At 43.9% G+C, this 15,892-nt stretch overlaps 1 protein-coding gene across 1 annotated transcript; it reads left to right on the top strand.

The window, feature by feature from the left end:
• Positions 1-1,549: 1,549 nt before the first annotated feature.
• ANKS4B (ankyrin repeat and sterile alpha motif domain containing 4B) lies at positions 1,550-15,892 on the top strand (the record flags this gene model as incomplete). Its single annotated transcript, XM_081090463.1, has 2 exons — positions 1,550-1,713; positions 14,812-15,892. 2 exons carry the CDS (start codon positions 1,550-1,552, stop codon positions 15,890-15,892), a joined length of 1,245 nt encoding a protein of 414 aa, XP_080946589.1.

Genomic DNA, 15,892 nt, shown 5'->3' with positions numbered 1-15,892 from the left:
TAGACATATGAAAAGATGCTCGATGGCAGAGAAATGCAAATTAAAACCACAATGAGATTAAAACCATAAAGCAAATTAAAATCACCTTACACCTGTCAGAATAGCTATCATGAATAAATCCACAAATGATAAGTGTTGGTGAGGATGTGGAGAAAAGGGAACCCTCATGCACTGTTGGTGAGAATGCAGACTGGTGCAGCCACTGTGGAAAACGGTATGGAGTTTCCTAAAAAAATTAAAAATGGAACTGTCTTATGATCCAGCGATTCCACTTCTGGAGATTTGTCCAAAGAAACTTAAAACACTTATTTTATTGGAAAGAATATATCACCTTTATGTTCATTGCAGTATTTTTTATAATAGCCAAAACATGAAAGCAACCTAAGTGACTGTCAATAGATGAGTGGGCCATAAAAAAGAATGAAATCTTACCATTTACGACAGTATGAATGGACCTAGAGGGTATTATGCTCATTAAAAAAAGTCAGAGGAAAACAAATACCATATGGTTTCAATTATATATGGAATCTAAAGAACAAAATAAATGAATAAAATTGCAACAGATTCATGGACACAGAGAGTGAATTGGTTGTTGCCAGAAGGGAGGGACATTGGGGGACTGGGTGAAAGAGATGAAGGGATTAAGAAGTTCAAATTGGTAGTGACAACATAGTCATGGAGATGTAAGTAAAACATACTGGTAGGGAATATAATCAATAACATTGTGATAACCATGGCACCAATTGATGGGAATACTATGTAAAGTATATGATTGTCTAAACACTAAGCTGTAAAACTGACACCAATACAAAATAAAGTTGGAAGAAAAAAAAAGAATGCATTTTTAAAAATCTAAAAATGTAGTTCAATACATGTTTTAAAAAACACTGTATATTTTATGATTCCATTTATAGGGAATTCCCATGAAAAGCAAGATTATAGAGACACAAAGCAGATCGCTGGTTTCCTGAGCTGGGAGTGGGAATGAGGATTGACTATAAGTGAGCATAAGGGAGATTTTGGGGTGATGGACATGTTCTAAAATTGGATTATGGTGATAATTACACAACGCTGTAAATTTACTAATGATCATTGAATTGTCTACTTAAAATGGATGAGTTTCACAGTATGTAAATTGAACCTCAATAAAACAACTCTAAAAATAGGCCTCCCCAGGGAAACTGGTTTAGTTCCCTAAACTAGTTCTGAGTTTTTTGGCAATTATTTTCAACATTCTAAGCCTAGATAACCAATATTATATTCAAGACTTGTTCATGGAAATTCAAAAATTAAATGTGTCCCCAAAGCACTCAAGATGAACACACAGCAGTCCTCAATATTTAACGTCATGGCCATTCTGGAAAGAAAGAGTCCAAGTTCAGTGCCATCAGTGTTTCTGGCTGTCTTCCAGGAGGGAGACTGGAGTGAGCTTTGCCCTGGGTGACACTCTTCCTTGTCACTGATTAACCTGCTTTGTAGGAAGGCTGCTCCACCAACATCCTGCTCTGCCTGGAGTTGATACCTGGCCAAGCGTCGGTGAGCAGGAAACATGTCCTCTCGCTACCACCAAGCTGCCAGTGACAGCTACCTAGAACTTCTGAAAGAGGCGACCAGGAGGGATCTGAACCTCTCTGATGAGGATGGCATGACGCCCACACTCCTGGCCGCCTACCACGGGAACCTGGAAGCCCTGGAGATCATCTGCAGCAGAGGGTGAGTGCAGCCTGGAGCTTCCCCTGGAAACTGTTTCCGTAGGGTTTGGCAGGCCAGCAGCAAGAGCAGGGAATTCAGTGAAAATACTTTACCCTCCTTCTAGACTAAATAATTGTCTTTCTGGAGAAGGGGGGAACATTGCCTGGAGATGCCCTCTTTACTCACTGAGAACTGGCAACGTGGGGCAGGCTCGTCCTCTGTGAGCCGCATACCGGGGCGAAACCCTGAACTCTAAGGCATGTTATCACCCTCATGGGGAAGATATTTTAATTCTGTGCCTTAAAAAATCTTATCCATAATATAAATGGTTGCCCCTTTGAAAAAGAGATCACTGTTTTACTTGGTTTTAAGATGTCAACTCTGACTGGAACCAATGATGTCATTTTATTTTTTTATCTCTGCCATTAAAATCCCATAGCCTTCTGTTAACTTTTAATCCTAGGGCGGGTCCATGATTCTTAGATGAAGTTGCTGACTTTACAAGCTGTAAAAGAGACCTTAAGTCTGTCTTACCTTCATCACCTCTCTGGCAGTCAGACACATCCATGCACAACCCCTCCCTCCTCCCTACAGATTCTAGCTCAGAGCCAGCTAGCTCTTTTCTTCTGCACGTTAACAGAGGGGCCAGGCTATGTTGGCAACCATAACCCAAGAGGGGGTAAACAAAGAAAAAAGTGTGAACAAAGGAGCTCAGTGAGTTTATTTCAATTCAACACTTGTTTATTTATACATGTCAGCTATGTGTCAGCCATTCTGCTAGCTGCTGGGGATGCTGCAGTCAACAAGAGACACATATTGTCCTCATGGTGATCGGATTTGAGAGAGGAAGACAGAAATTAAGTCATGTATGATATGTGCTACAACGGGGGTGAGCAAAGGCTTTTCTGGAGCATTTCAGTTGGGATTTGAAGGATGAGAAGGAGTTGGCCAAATGAAGGTGGGAGGAGTGTTTCCACGTGAGAGCACTGTGCACTCTCGGAACTGAAGAAGTTGCGTATGGCTGGTCATGGCTTGAGTGAGAGAGGCCAAGCTGTAAGAGACAAGAGCAGATCACAGAGCCTTGCAAACTCCGTGCGGGGCACGGGCAGCATTGCCATGGGTCTGCACAGGGCCGCGCCGGGTAGTTTGTGTTTGCCAGATTTGCTCAGGCAGCTGTGCAGCCATAAGAGAGAAAGCCTGGTCTCTCTTACTGGTCTAGATGAGAGATGAGCAAGGGTAGAGCAGTGCTAATTGGAGATATGAATGGATTTGATGGCAGTTTAAATGTACAACTCATTATGATTGACTGGATGTTGGGTAGGTGGATAAAGGAGCAAGAGGATCAAGGCCCCAGGCTCTGGCTTCAACATCTTGGGAGTGTTGGCACCCTTTATTGAAGTAGGGCACTTTAGGAAAAGTTAGAAGAACCAAAGGCAGTGGGCAGAGTTTCTGAGTTGAGAACTGAATGAGGAAGTCAGTGGAATGGCGCTTTCCCATCCCTTCTGCTGATGACACTTTGCCCCACCCCCATCAATCAGTGTTCTCCAGATCATAACACCACACCCTGCCAGCTCTCCCCTCTCCCAAACTTTCTCTACTCAGAGTGTTCCACCTCTCCAAACGCATGATGGCAGCTCCTTCACAACTGTGGAAGCCCTTGCTCCCTTTGAGGTCCAATTTAAATGGCAATGGCAATGCCTAGGTTCTCTCTCTCTCTCTCTCTCTCTCTCTCTCTCTCTCTCTCTCTTTCTCCCTTCCTCCCTCCCGTCCACCCTCCCTCCCTCTCTCCATATCAATCTTTATCTCTCTCCTTTGGTATGCCTAAAACATTATCTTATGCTTATTATTCTGCTGGTCTTTATTTATGACAAATGTAACTTAAGCTGAACCCAGAAAATAAACCATATATATGCACACAAATTATAAAAGAAAAATGTTGTATAATGTTATGCTATTAACAGTTGTATGTTGTATATCCTATATAATAAAGAGGTAATATGCAAATTAACCATCACACCCTCGCACAAGATGGCTGCCCCCATGTAGTCACAAGATGGCCAGCAGGGGAGGGCAGTTAGGTGTGATCGGGCCGGCAAGTGAGTAGATAGGCCTCAATCAGGCTGTCAGGAGAGTGGTTAGGGGGTGATCAGGCTGGCAGGCAGAAGCAGTTAGGGGCAATCAGGGAGGCAGACAGGCGAGCGGTTGGGAGCCAGCAGTCCTGGATTGTGAGATGGATGTCCCCTGAGGGGTCCCAAATTGAAGAGGATGCAGGGTGGGCTGAGGGACACACCCCGCCCCCTCCCCAGTGCACAAATTTCATGCACCAGGCCTCTAGTATAATATATAGCTACACAAATAAAAGACAAAGATGCTAATTGACCATACCTTTGCTATGCCCTAAGCCACACCCACCAGCCAATCAGAGCGACTATATGCACATTAACCCAACCAAGATGGCGGCCGGCAGCCATGGAGCTGGAGCAAGCAGGAGGCTTGGTTGCTTGGGCAATGGAAGAAGCCAAGCTTCCCACCTTCCCTGAGCCGGCTGTGGCCTCCGCTCATGGCAACAAAGTTTCAATTATAGAAGAGAAATAAATCCCAGATACCTGCTTCCAGCCAGGCTCCACTGGGAGCTTGGGTGGCTGGGGGTTGTGGCCAGCCTGCAAACAGCCATCAGCCCCTCACCCAGGCTGGCCAGGCACTCCTATATAATAAAAAGGTAATATGCAAATTGACCCTAATAGCAGAATGACTGGGAATGACTGGTCACTATGACAGACACTGACCACCAGGGGGCAGATGCTCAATGCAGGAGCTGCCCCCTGGTGGTCAGTGCGCTCCCACAGGGGGAGCTCTGCTCAGCCACAAGCCAGGCTAATGGCTACCAGTACAGCGGTGGTGGTGGGAGCCTGTCCCGCCTCCTCAGCAGTGCTAAGGATGTCCGACTGCAGCTTAGGCCTGCTCCCCGCTGGCAAGTGGACATCCCCCGAGGGCTCCTGGGCTGCCAGAGGGATGTCTGACTGCCAGCTTAGGCCCAATCCTCCAAGTAGCGGGTCTAAGCCAGCAGGTGGTCATCCCCCGAGGGATCCCAGACTGCGAGAGGGCACAGGCCAGGCTGAGAGACCCCCCTGAGTGCATAAATTTTTGTGCACCAGGCCTCTAGTAGTGTATATAAATATACATGTATAGGTATTGTATAAATGTGTGTATATTTATACACACACACACACACACACAAAATGATATCTAAGTAGACATTTTTGGTAGCATCCTTTTTTTTTAAACCTCAGTATATAATGACAATTTTTCTCTGTGACTATACATTCTTTTATAATTTAATTTTTAGGGACCTGTTATTCAAGGCAATAAATATATTTCTTACTAAGTCTCTTTTCTGGATATATAATTTGTTTCCCATTATTTAAACTCTGCTGTGATGAGTACATTTGTACATAAATCTTTGCTCTCATTTTCTTGAGGCTAACTTCTCCAAAGTAAGATTTAAATTGACATATGCACAATTTAAATAGTTTTTTGTATATATTGACAAATTATTCTTTAGAAAGTAAGTACACATTTTTGTCAATATCATAGGTCCAAAATGATATATCATGGTGGCTTTAATGCTCCTTTCCTTGGTTACTAGTGAAGTTGAAAATTCTTTTTATGTTTAGTGGCCATATTTCTACTTTTGTGAACTGTGTGTTTATAATCTCCCACTTTTTAAACAATTTTTTCCATTACTTTTCAGAGAGAGTGAAAGGGAGGGAGGGAGGGAGGGAGAGAGAGAGAGAGAGAGAGAGAGAAACATTGATGTGAGAGAGACACATCGATTGGTTGCCTCTCGCATGCGCCCCAACTAGGGTGGGAGGGAACCTGCAAGCCCAGCCAGGGCTTGTCCCATGTTTTTATTGAGATCTTCAACATTTCTCATCGATACATAAAAAATTATTTTTAAAGTTATAATACCAGTCTTTTGTCATGATGTTACAAATATTTTCACAATTCATACTTCACATTTTTACAACAAATATTTTAAATATAAATGAAAATATGTTTTTAGCAGTTTTTAAGTTTTATTTATTTTATTAAGTTATTTATTTTGAATACTTAATTCATATATTCTTTATTTTGATTTAAGGCTTGAGGTTTTGATCTCATTATACCTTCCCCAAGTCATTAATCACTTATCTCAACACAATTTGCTATACAGTTCACCCTTTTCCCATTTATTTGACAAGGTAATTTCTCTCAATGCAATCTCAAAATCCAGTCCATTAAGTTGTATTTATTAAACACTGTGGGCAAATTCTTCTGGCCCTACTTCTTCTAGTCCTTCCTTCTCAACTCTTGTCTTCTGATTGGTCTAGCACATCTCAGATTTTGCTTCCTTCTCCCAGAAGCATTTAAGACTGGTTGTGGTAAGTTGGCCCAGCTTATGGGCTGAAAAAAATGTTTTTTGAGGGTTTTCCTAAGTCACCTCGCATTTTGACCATAGCCAATCTTCAGGAACCTGTGTGAGATCCAATTGCCAATTAGATTTAAGGGAGCTAAAAAGGGAAACCAATTAAAAATTGAATTTAGAAGTTAATCAGTCACTGAGGTCTATTCCAGTCTGATGATTTCAGTGTTTATCTGTCACTACCCAACTGAGACCATGTGGTAACCATTAATATCCAAACTCTGCCTTTGTTAAGAAAAAAACTGTTTTGCTTTCTTAGTTAAATTTAATGATGGAAAGTAATAATTACACGTGTCATTCTACACTGGAAAGATGGTCAAAATTACACAAAATGTTATTTTGTTTTTAAAATGTTCATGAATTTTTTAGTTTTTTTTTCATTTTTTTTTAGTAAATATTTATTGTTAAGATTATTACATTTGTTCCTCTTTTTTTCCCCCCATAGCTCCCCTCCACCCAGTTCCCACCCCACCCTCTGCCCTTACCCCCCCACCCCCACTGTCCTCATCCCTAGGTGCACAATTTTTGTCCAGTCTCTTCCCTCATATCCCACACCCCTTTCCCCACCAAGAATAGTGAGTCCATTCCCTTTCTATGTCCCTGATTCTATTATAATCACCAGTTCATTCTGTTCATCAGATTATTTATTCACTTGATTCTTAGATTCACTTGTTGATAGATGCATATTTGTTGTTCCTAATTAGTATCTTTACCTTTTTCTTCTTCTTCCTCTTCTTAAAGAATACCTTTCAGCATTTCATATAATACTGGTTTGGTGGTGATGAACTCCTTTAGCTTTTCCTTATCTGTGAAGCTCTTTATCTGACCTTCAATTCTGAATGATAGCTTTGCTGGATAAAGTAATCTTGGTTGTAGGTTCTTGGCATTTATCACTTTAAATATTTCTTGCCCCTCCCTTCTGGCCTGAAAAGTTTCTATTGAGAAATCAGCTGACAGTCGTATGGGTATTCCCTTGTAGGTAACTGAGTTTCTTTCCCTTGCTGCTTTTAAGATTCTCTCTTTGTCTTTTGCTCTTGGCATTTTAATTATGATGTGTCTTGGTGTGGTCCTCTGTGGATTCCTTTTGTTTGGTGTTCTCTACGCTTGCTGGACTTGTAAGTCTATTTCTTTCACCAGGTAGGGGAAGTTTTCTGTCATTATTTCTTCAAATAGGTTTTCAATATCTTGCTCTCTCTCATCTCCTGGCACCCCTATAATTCGGATGTTGGTACGCTTGAAGCTGTCCCAGAGGCTCCTTACACTATCTTCGTATTTTTGGATTCTTTTTTCATTTTGCTTTTCTGGTTGGGTGTTTTTTGCTTCTTCGTATTTCAAATCTTTGCCTTGATTCTTGTGCTCCTCTGGTCTGCTGTTGGGAGTCTGTATAATATTCGTTATTTCAGTCCGTGTATGCTTAATTTCTAGTTGGTTCTTTATCACAACATCGAGGGTCTCATTAGATTTCTTGAGGATCTCAATAACTTTATCGGCAGCTTCTAGACAGTTCTTGAGAGACCTTAAAAGTGTGGTTCTGAACTCAATATCCTCCATTGACAGTTTTGTCCTGTTTCTTTGTCTCCGCATTTTTTATGCTTTCTTGGTGTACCCCCTAGTGGTCTTTGTGCGCAGTCTTGTTGTAGTTAAGCCTTGACTGTTGTAGTTAATACTAGGGGGATTTGACCTCCAGGCCAACTGGCTGTGAGAATCAGCTGTGTCTGCAGTGGGAAAACTTCTGTCCTCTAGGGAGGTGCTAATCTAGCCTTTGCCTGAGGCTATTCGGCAAATGGCTCTGCACAGGGCTTGGGTGGGGCGGTTCGCACGGGATCAACTGAGCAGGTGGAGGGAGCAGTTATGGCTGCTCTCAGTCCTGTCCCCAGAGGCTCTGCCTCTCAGAGTCCCAGCAACCGCTGCAAACCTTGGAGAGAAAACTGCCCTCGCGTTCTGACTGATGCCAGACAGTCCCACTTCTCCCGCTTGAGTCCGGATCCCCAGAGACTTGCCCAGAACCGGAGCCCAGAATCTGTGCCTCCCTTCCAATTGAAAACAACAACCGCGCCCTCAGCTACCAGCCCGCTCTGCGCGCACCTCCGCACCTTTGTGTTTTCCGCACTGCGCCTCCTCTGAGTCTCGGTATGCTGTTCTGTTTCCTTCTAGTTGAAGAATTTCCCCTCAGCCAGCCTTCCTGTGGTTCTGGGCGATGTCCGTTCCGTCTTTTAGTTGTATTTGTGAAGTGGTTGTTCGAGGCAGCTAACTCCAGTGTTTACCTATGCCACCATCTTGGTTTTTCCATCTTTTGATCTTGTTTCATTTTCTAAAATGGAAATGCTTTTTTCCTCTCTGATTTTAAAGGAAAACTACTTATTGTAACATTTCATATCATATTGGAAAGATACATTTAATAAAATAAAAACCACATCAATCCTCACAGTCATCGACATTTGAATATATGTCCTCCCAGACTTTTTCCTGTGCGAACAGGCTCACACATGTATACTCCCCATGAAAAGGGCCATTATATTATACAAACTCTTCTAAAATCTGCTTCTCATTATTTGGCAACACATCATGGACCACTTGGACTTAGAGTCGAGATCCTGCCCATTTTTAATGGCTACATGGTTTGTGTTATGATTTCCTCATAATTTAGTTAATCAGTTGCTTGTTCATGATGTTTAGCTTAAATCCAGTCTTTGTTATAAATAACTTAGGACAAACATTCTTGACATTTGTCTTTACACGAGGATCTGGTATTCCCTTAGGATAAATTCTCAGAGACAGGTTGTTGATTCAAGAGCATGCCCTGTGCTAGAGGCTGTGGCACAATGCTGGGCTGGAACGGAAGGCCTTCATGTGTCCTCCAGCTGTGTCCGTCCCCACCTCCTGCCCAGCCAGACTGCTATTCTTTTTTAAAAATATATTTTATTGATTTTTTACAGAAAGGAAGGGAGAGGGATAGAGAGCTAGAAACATCAATGAGAGAGGAACATCGATCAGCTGACTCCTGCACACCCCCCACCGGGTATGTGCCCACAACCAAGGTACATGCCCTTGACCGGAATCGAACCCGGGACCCTTCAGTCCGCAGGCCGGCACTCTATCCACTGAGCAAAACCGGTCAGGACTGGACTGCTATTCTTAATCACTGCCTATCTGATAGGTGCATATAGGGTAGGGATTGTTTTCATTTTAATTTCTTTGATTATTAGTGAGTCTTAATATTCCTTCTTATGTGGAAAAACGTCTTTGAAAGAATGATTTTTTTTTTTCTGAGAAAGAAATTCACACAAAATCAAGTCAACTTCCAAGGGGAAGTTGAAATGGAACAAATGTGCATAGTAATTTAATATAAGCAAATTGCCTATTTAGTGACAGTAGGAGCAATCCAGCTGTAAAAGTATTGCCCCAATGTACTGATCTACCAAAATCCAAGGGCAAAATATGGTTATTTAAAAATCTTTTCAGTGAGTTTCTCTTTTAAAAAAAAGGGGAGATAGGAAAAAAAAATCAACATCATTAAATGTGTCCACAGGAAACCATGTAATATCAATATTGGACTCATGAGGTGGGGCCCATTTATGAACACCTGGCTGGATGTGTATATAATGATTTCATGGAGAATTTATATTTATATAGACATCCGGGTTGAACGACAAAAACTGAGTTTGAAGACCCCAGGAAACCTGTCACTGGAAAATGTTTTGATGTCAGTTGCACATCCATTTGGAAGGTGGTTTGTCAGTAGAATTTCTTCAAGTGGACATAACCGAGATGCACTGGGGCGTGAGTCACTACTGATGGCTTCATCTGTAAACCTGGAATTTTGCATTCAAAATATTCTTAACAGAAGACTCTTTTATTATTATTATTATTGATTCCAAAGAGGAAGGGAGAGAGGTAGAAAGAGAAACATTAATGATGAGAGAGAATCATGGATTGGCTGCCTCCTGCATGCCCCATACTAGGGGGTGATCAAGCCCACAACCCGGGCATGTGCCCTTGGCGAGAACCTGGGACCCTTTAGTCTGCAGGCCGACACTCTATCCACTGAGCCAAACCAGCTAGGGCAGAAGACCCATCTTTGCTGTCACCACAGGTTTTCTTCATGTTACTTCTATCTTGAAAGGATCATTGAAGATCCCTTGAGATGGAAAATTCCACTACTCTGTGGCTTGACGTGTGTAGATTTAACCCAAGCTTCTTTTTTTTAAAAAAAAAATGTTTTTGTTAACCCTCACCAGAGGATATTTTTTCCCCATTGATTTTTAGAAAGAGAGGAAGCGGGGCGAGGCGAGACAGAGAGAGAGAGGAACATTGATGTGAGACGCATCAATTGGTTGTCTCCCACACACGCCCCAGCCGGAACTGAGGCTGTAACCAAGGAGGTATATGCCCTTGATCAGAAGTGAACCCGAAACCCACCAGTCCTCAGACAGAAATGCCAACCCTTGAGCCAAACTGGCTAGGGCTAACCCAAGCTTCTAATACCCTTTAACATCCCACCACCGCTCACTCCTCTCAATAATTTCTTTTGTAAGTTCTTCAACCCCAAGACTAATTGCAGACAAAGTAATCAGTGTGTTTTGTGATATTTATAGTAATGTCTTCATCGCTTTGTCCTTCAAATGTGGTGTTTAGTTACAGCAATAAGTGCACTGCTGTGGAGAGGCTTCCTTTGGTCCAAGACAAGTAAATCAGGCCGTGCCCAGAGCCCCTGGGAGGCAGCCGCCCAACACAGCTGTGTCATCTAACACTTCCTTCCCCGCCTCCGTGCAGCTCCGTGCACTCTGCTCGCATGTAAGACAACTCTGGGCTCCCCACCTGGCAGGCAGTCACCCGGTGAGGAGGTTGCCAGCCGCCAGTTTACTGGCTGGCTGTAGCCCAGAGATAGTTTTATTTGGACTTCACTGTCTTTTCCTTTTAAATCTGAGCCAACATTTAAAAACCAAAAAGTTTCTCATGAAATCCTGGATTTCTGGCTTGAAACTGGAAGTTCTGGCAATACTGTGCCTGCTGTTTCCCATCTTCCTAGAGGGAGCTTGGAAGGACAAAGCTGGCCCTGTTCCCTTCTCACACCACCCGCTCTGCGTCTTCCGGCTGAGTTTCACACTCCTGCCAGGAGATGTAGATGCCACAAAGGATAAAAAGACACAGGCCTTGCCCCGGCAGGGTGGCTCAACTGGTTGGAGCATCATCCCATACACCAAAAGGTCGTGGGTTGGAATTAGGCGGATGGAGCCAGCAACAGGGGAGTTTATTAGAGGGAAGAGGGATGGAGCCACACCTGGGAAGGTTAGGATTCAGCCTCCACTGTCCTTGGAGTTGAATTTTATGTGTAAAAATCAAAAGGTGTGGAGGCTGGGGGATGTAACTGTTCTAGTCTGATTGGATAGAGTTCATTGTCCTTCAGACTGATTAGTGCTGGCCATGGAGGCTGTGGGCTGCAGGCGCCATTGGTATCGGTGGCCTGCCGTCTGGCCCTCGGTGCCGCTGCCTCCTGTTGTGCGGGATAAGGTGATCGAAAGCTGTTCCACGAAATGAGGCTGGGCCACTTTCACGTTTGGGACTTTCTAGTCCATCTGAGCCGAGTGTCCTCTGCTGGTCTGTCACCTAGTGGGTGGGTTTGATTTCCTTTCAGCTCTCATCTCTTCTCTCTCTCTCTCTCTCTCTCTCTCTCTCTCTCTCTCTCTCTCTCCCCTACTCTTCTGTAAAAAGGAAGAAAATTTTACCTTTTGCAACAGCATAGATGGACCTGAAAAACATTAATGTAGGTGAAATAAGTTAGTCAGAGAAAGACAAATACCATATGATTTCATATGTGGAATTTAATGAACAAGCTGAACTACCAAGCAAAATAGAGACAAGACTCATAGACAGAGAGCAGGCAGACAGCCCTGGCGGGGGGGGGGGGGGGGGGGGGGTAGAAGTATTGAGCAAAAGCAAAAAAAGAGAGAAAGAGAGAGAGAGAGAGGTGACTGTGGAATGAGAGGAGGGTTGGTGGAAATGGAAGAGGGCATAGAGGGAATACATGGTGATAGAAAATTTTTTAATTTAAAAAAATTTCAAAAGCCAATAAAATAAATCAATAAAACCATATCCTTGGGTGAGGATTGAAAAAAAGAAAAAAGAAAGAAACAAAAACGAAAGAAACGAAGAGGGCGGACAGGCTTTGCCCTCTGAGGTAGGTTATCTGCTTGGGGGGCAGGGCATCAACCTCTGACAAATCAGCAAGTCCGTGCGTGTTGGAAAACCACACGAGCTGTTGCAGGGCTGCAGGAATCTGCTGAATGGTGTGAGGGAAAGCTATGCCACGTCAAGGATTTGGAGTTTTGAGACAAGGGAAATGATAATAGGTGATGTTTATTGAATATTCACGATGTGCCAAGCACTTCTCTAATGATTTGCATATTAACTTATTCACGTAACAATTCTGTGAGTAGGTAATATTATTCTCAATTTGCAGATGAGGAAACTGAGCCTAGAACAGCTTGAAGCCCTGTCGCTGGGAACGGAGGAGAGCAGGGGTGTGTAAGCATGACTGTGTGGTGCCGGAGCCCAGGTGTGCTGCCTGTGTGCCCCTGGGCGGTCCATCACCCACTCTTGGTCTTGTTTCACTCATCCAATAATTATCTCATCTTCCTGCTCGAAGATGAAGACTGGGTTGGTTGTTGGCAGCGGGGAGAAGGGGGCAGTGAATGTATAAATGCTCTTAATTGAAAGGCATGAGGAGGCCAGGGTTTCCACAGGGGAGCTAGGAATCAGACTCATCAAATTGTTAGACTCTGGTTAGGCCACATTAACTAGTACAGCTCTTCTCAGCCTGGCAGTGAGCTGGCAATCTGGGGACCCAGATTCTCATTTAGGAAGTCTGGGCTGGGGCTCTTAGGACCGGTATTATCAGAATTCTCAGCATGATGTGGGGCCAGGGCCGTGGGCAACAATAGGTACCACTTTACTTTCCATTTGTGCCTGTTTGTAACTCAAGCCCTGGGGTGGGGTGGGGTGGGGAAACTGGGGCAGGACTTCAGTAGACATGCATCGACTTCATAGGTCTTCACTGAGCACCTACCATGGCCGTCTCTGTACCAGGAATGGGTCTCTGGCCTGAATATCATCTACTAGTGGCCCCAATTCCACCTTAAAACACTGCAAAACTCTTCACATGTGTGACACTGTAATTGCATGGAAGTAAGTGGAGGGATCGGTGGCGATGTTCCTGTGAATAATGGCTGCTTTACTTTGCTCTGTGACTCAGGGGAGGGGGGAGTGGTGTGCTGGAAACTGCTCTTAGTAGCTCATGAAAGATGACTGCTAGATTGCTGGGAAGTTTGAGAGTAAAACACAAACATTATTAATAAAATTATATAAACCCATAATTTAAAGAATTATATTTAAAAATACTAAAAATGATTTTATTTCCTAATTATTTTACTATTATTTCTTCTCTTAAGATTATGCATGGCTATTCTATCTACATGGTGGGAATAACATATAATGGTCTGCTACAGCACATCCTCCAAATTCCATGTCCAGGAATGTTGCATAAGTAGCTTGAAATTCCCTATGGCGGCTGTGTTTACACCACATAAACTGGCACACATTATAAAGCAGGGCTTTGATTGTTTTCCTGGATGAGCCAGTTGTGAAACGTTTACTGGAGAAATTTTAATTAATCTGAGTTATATGTCGCAGCTTTCTTTCCCTCTCATTAGGCATGTGAACCAATTCTGGCCAATGAGACAGGAAAGTTGCTTTTTGAGGGAGTGTTTTGGAAATATTTTCTTGCTTAAAATAAATGAGACCCAGGATAGAAATGGGCTCTTTCTGTTTCTGGCCGTGTGATGTCCGGATGGGACATACCTAGATGCCAGGGTCCAACCCCAGCGGGTCCAGGGGTCCCCAAAGGTGTGGACGGAGTCGGCGAAGAAGGAATGACACAGAGACAGTGTTCAGTTGATCAGCAGCCTAGCCAGGATCTCCAGCCAGGATCTCCAGCCAGGTTCTGTGTCCATGGTCTCTTGCTAGGTTCTCCAGCCAGGTTCTCCAGGTTCTCCAGCCAGGTTCTAGTCAGGTTCTCTTGCCAATTTCTGTAGTCAGGTTCAGTCCAGGATCTTTTGCCATGTTCTCTCCAGTGAAGTTCTTCTGTCTCTAGGTTCCGTGTAGGTTCTGTCTTCTTTCTGTCTCCTAAGTTCTGTCTGCTGTTGTCTTGTTACAACTGTATTTATACCAGTTGATTCCAATCCTATCAATCTCTATTCCAAAGGTTAGGGCTCCATTCCAGGGAGTAAAGATTATGTAGCTTAAGCATGATTGTTTGTAGTTAAAGTGATTAATTACCCACCTGGCACTTAGTTAAGAGGTTTTATTCCCTCCCTAACTTCAGGGGAAAATCCCTACCTGGGGAAACAACCTTTCTCAGAGACCTTAGTTAAAACACATAGTGCCAAGAAGGTGAGCAAACATATTAAGAACAGTATGCCATATATGCCAGGTCCCTTGAAACAGCAAGCATGGACCGGCTCCCGGCACCTAGACTTTCAGTCATTATCCTCTAACAATGCCAAGGCAGGACGAACAGGCACTGTTCTTTCTTCCTTTCTTTATTAGGACCTTATATTCAGAGGAAACATGAGCTGTATTTTTGATATTTTCTCTTCTAGAGGGGACCCTGATAGATGCGACATCTGGGGAAACACTCCTCTACATTACGCGGCCTCCAATGGTCATGCCCACTGCGTCTCATTCCTGATCAACTTTGGTGCCAACATCTTTGCCTTGGACAATGATTTACAGTCTCCACTGGATGCTGCTGCCAGCAGAGAGCAGAATGAATGTGTTGCTCTCCTGGATAAGGCAGCCACTGCCCAGAACATCATGAACCCCAAGAAGGTCACCAGGCTGAAGGAGCAGGCTCAGAAGAATGCCAGGAGGCAGATCAAAGAGTGTGAGAGGCTCCAGGAGAAGCACCAGAACAAGATGGCCCGCACCTACAGAAAGGAGGAAGCCGGGACTCTCTCTTCTTCCAAGAGCACTCTTTCTAGGTCATCCCTTTCAAATGCATCTGCTTCCAGCACATTTGGGTCACTGTCTAAGAGCATTAAAGGCACCTTCAAGATACAGTTCAAGAAGAATAAAGATACAGCAGAGCAGGGAGGGAAGGGGTGCCGAAACGGGCAGAGGAATGTGATGGAAGTGTTCAGCGAGGAGGAAGAAGACACATTCTCAGGGGAGTCCAGAGAGAAGCTCTCAGCAGAGGACAGCTGTGCACAACACGAATCCATTCTCAGTCGTCCAGGTCTAGGGAATATTGTTTTTAAAAGGAACAGAATATTGAGTCCTGAAGACATGTCAGATGACAAGAGAGGGTTGGAGTTTAAAGTGTCCAGTGAATTGTTTCAGCGACAAGGAGCAGCACAGCCTGAGGAAGCAGAGGCTGATGAAGAGGGAGATGGAAACAGCTTGGAAGAGGCCTTGCCTTGGGATGAGGATGTGGTGGAGTGGGAGGAAGATGAGGGGGACGCTACGCCCCTGGAAGTGTTCCTGCAGTCCCACCACCTGGAACAATTCCTTCCGTTTTTCATGAGAGAGCAGATTGATCTAGAAGCTCTGTTGCTTTGCTCTGATGAGGACCTTCAGAGCATACAAATGCAGCTGGGTCCCAGGAAGAAAGTTCTCAATGCTATAAACAGAAGGAAGCACGTGCTCCAGCATCCTGGCCAACTGGTCGACACCAGCCTGTGA

Source organism: Myotis nattereri (genome assembly GCF_964212035.1).
Source record: "Myotis nattereri genome assembly, chromosome: 4".
NCBI lineage: Eukaryota > Metazoa > Chordata > Mammalia > Chiroptera > Vespertilionidae > Myotis > Myotis nattereri.
The sequence above is the reverse complement of the archived record's forward strand: the minus strand, read 5'-3'. Positions and strand labels throughout refer to the sequence as shown.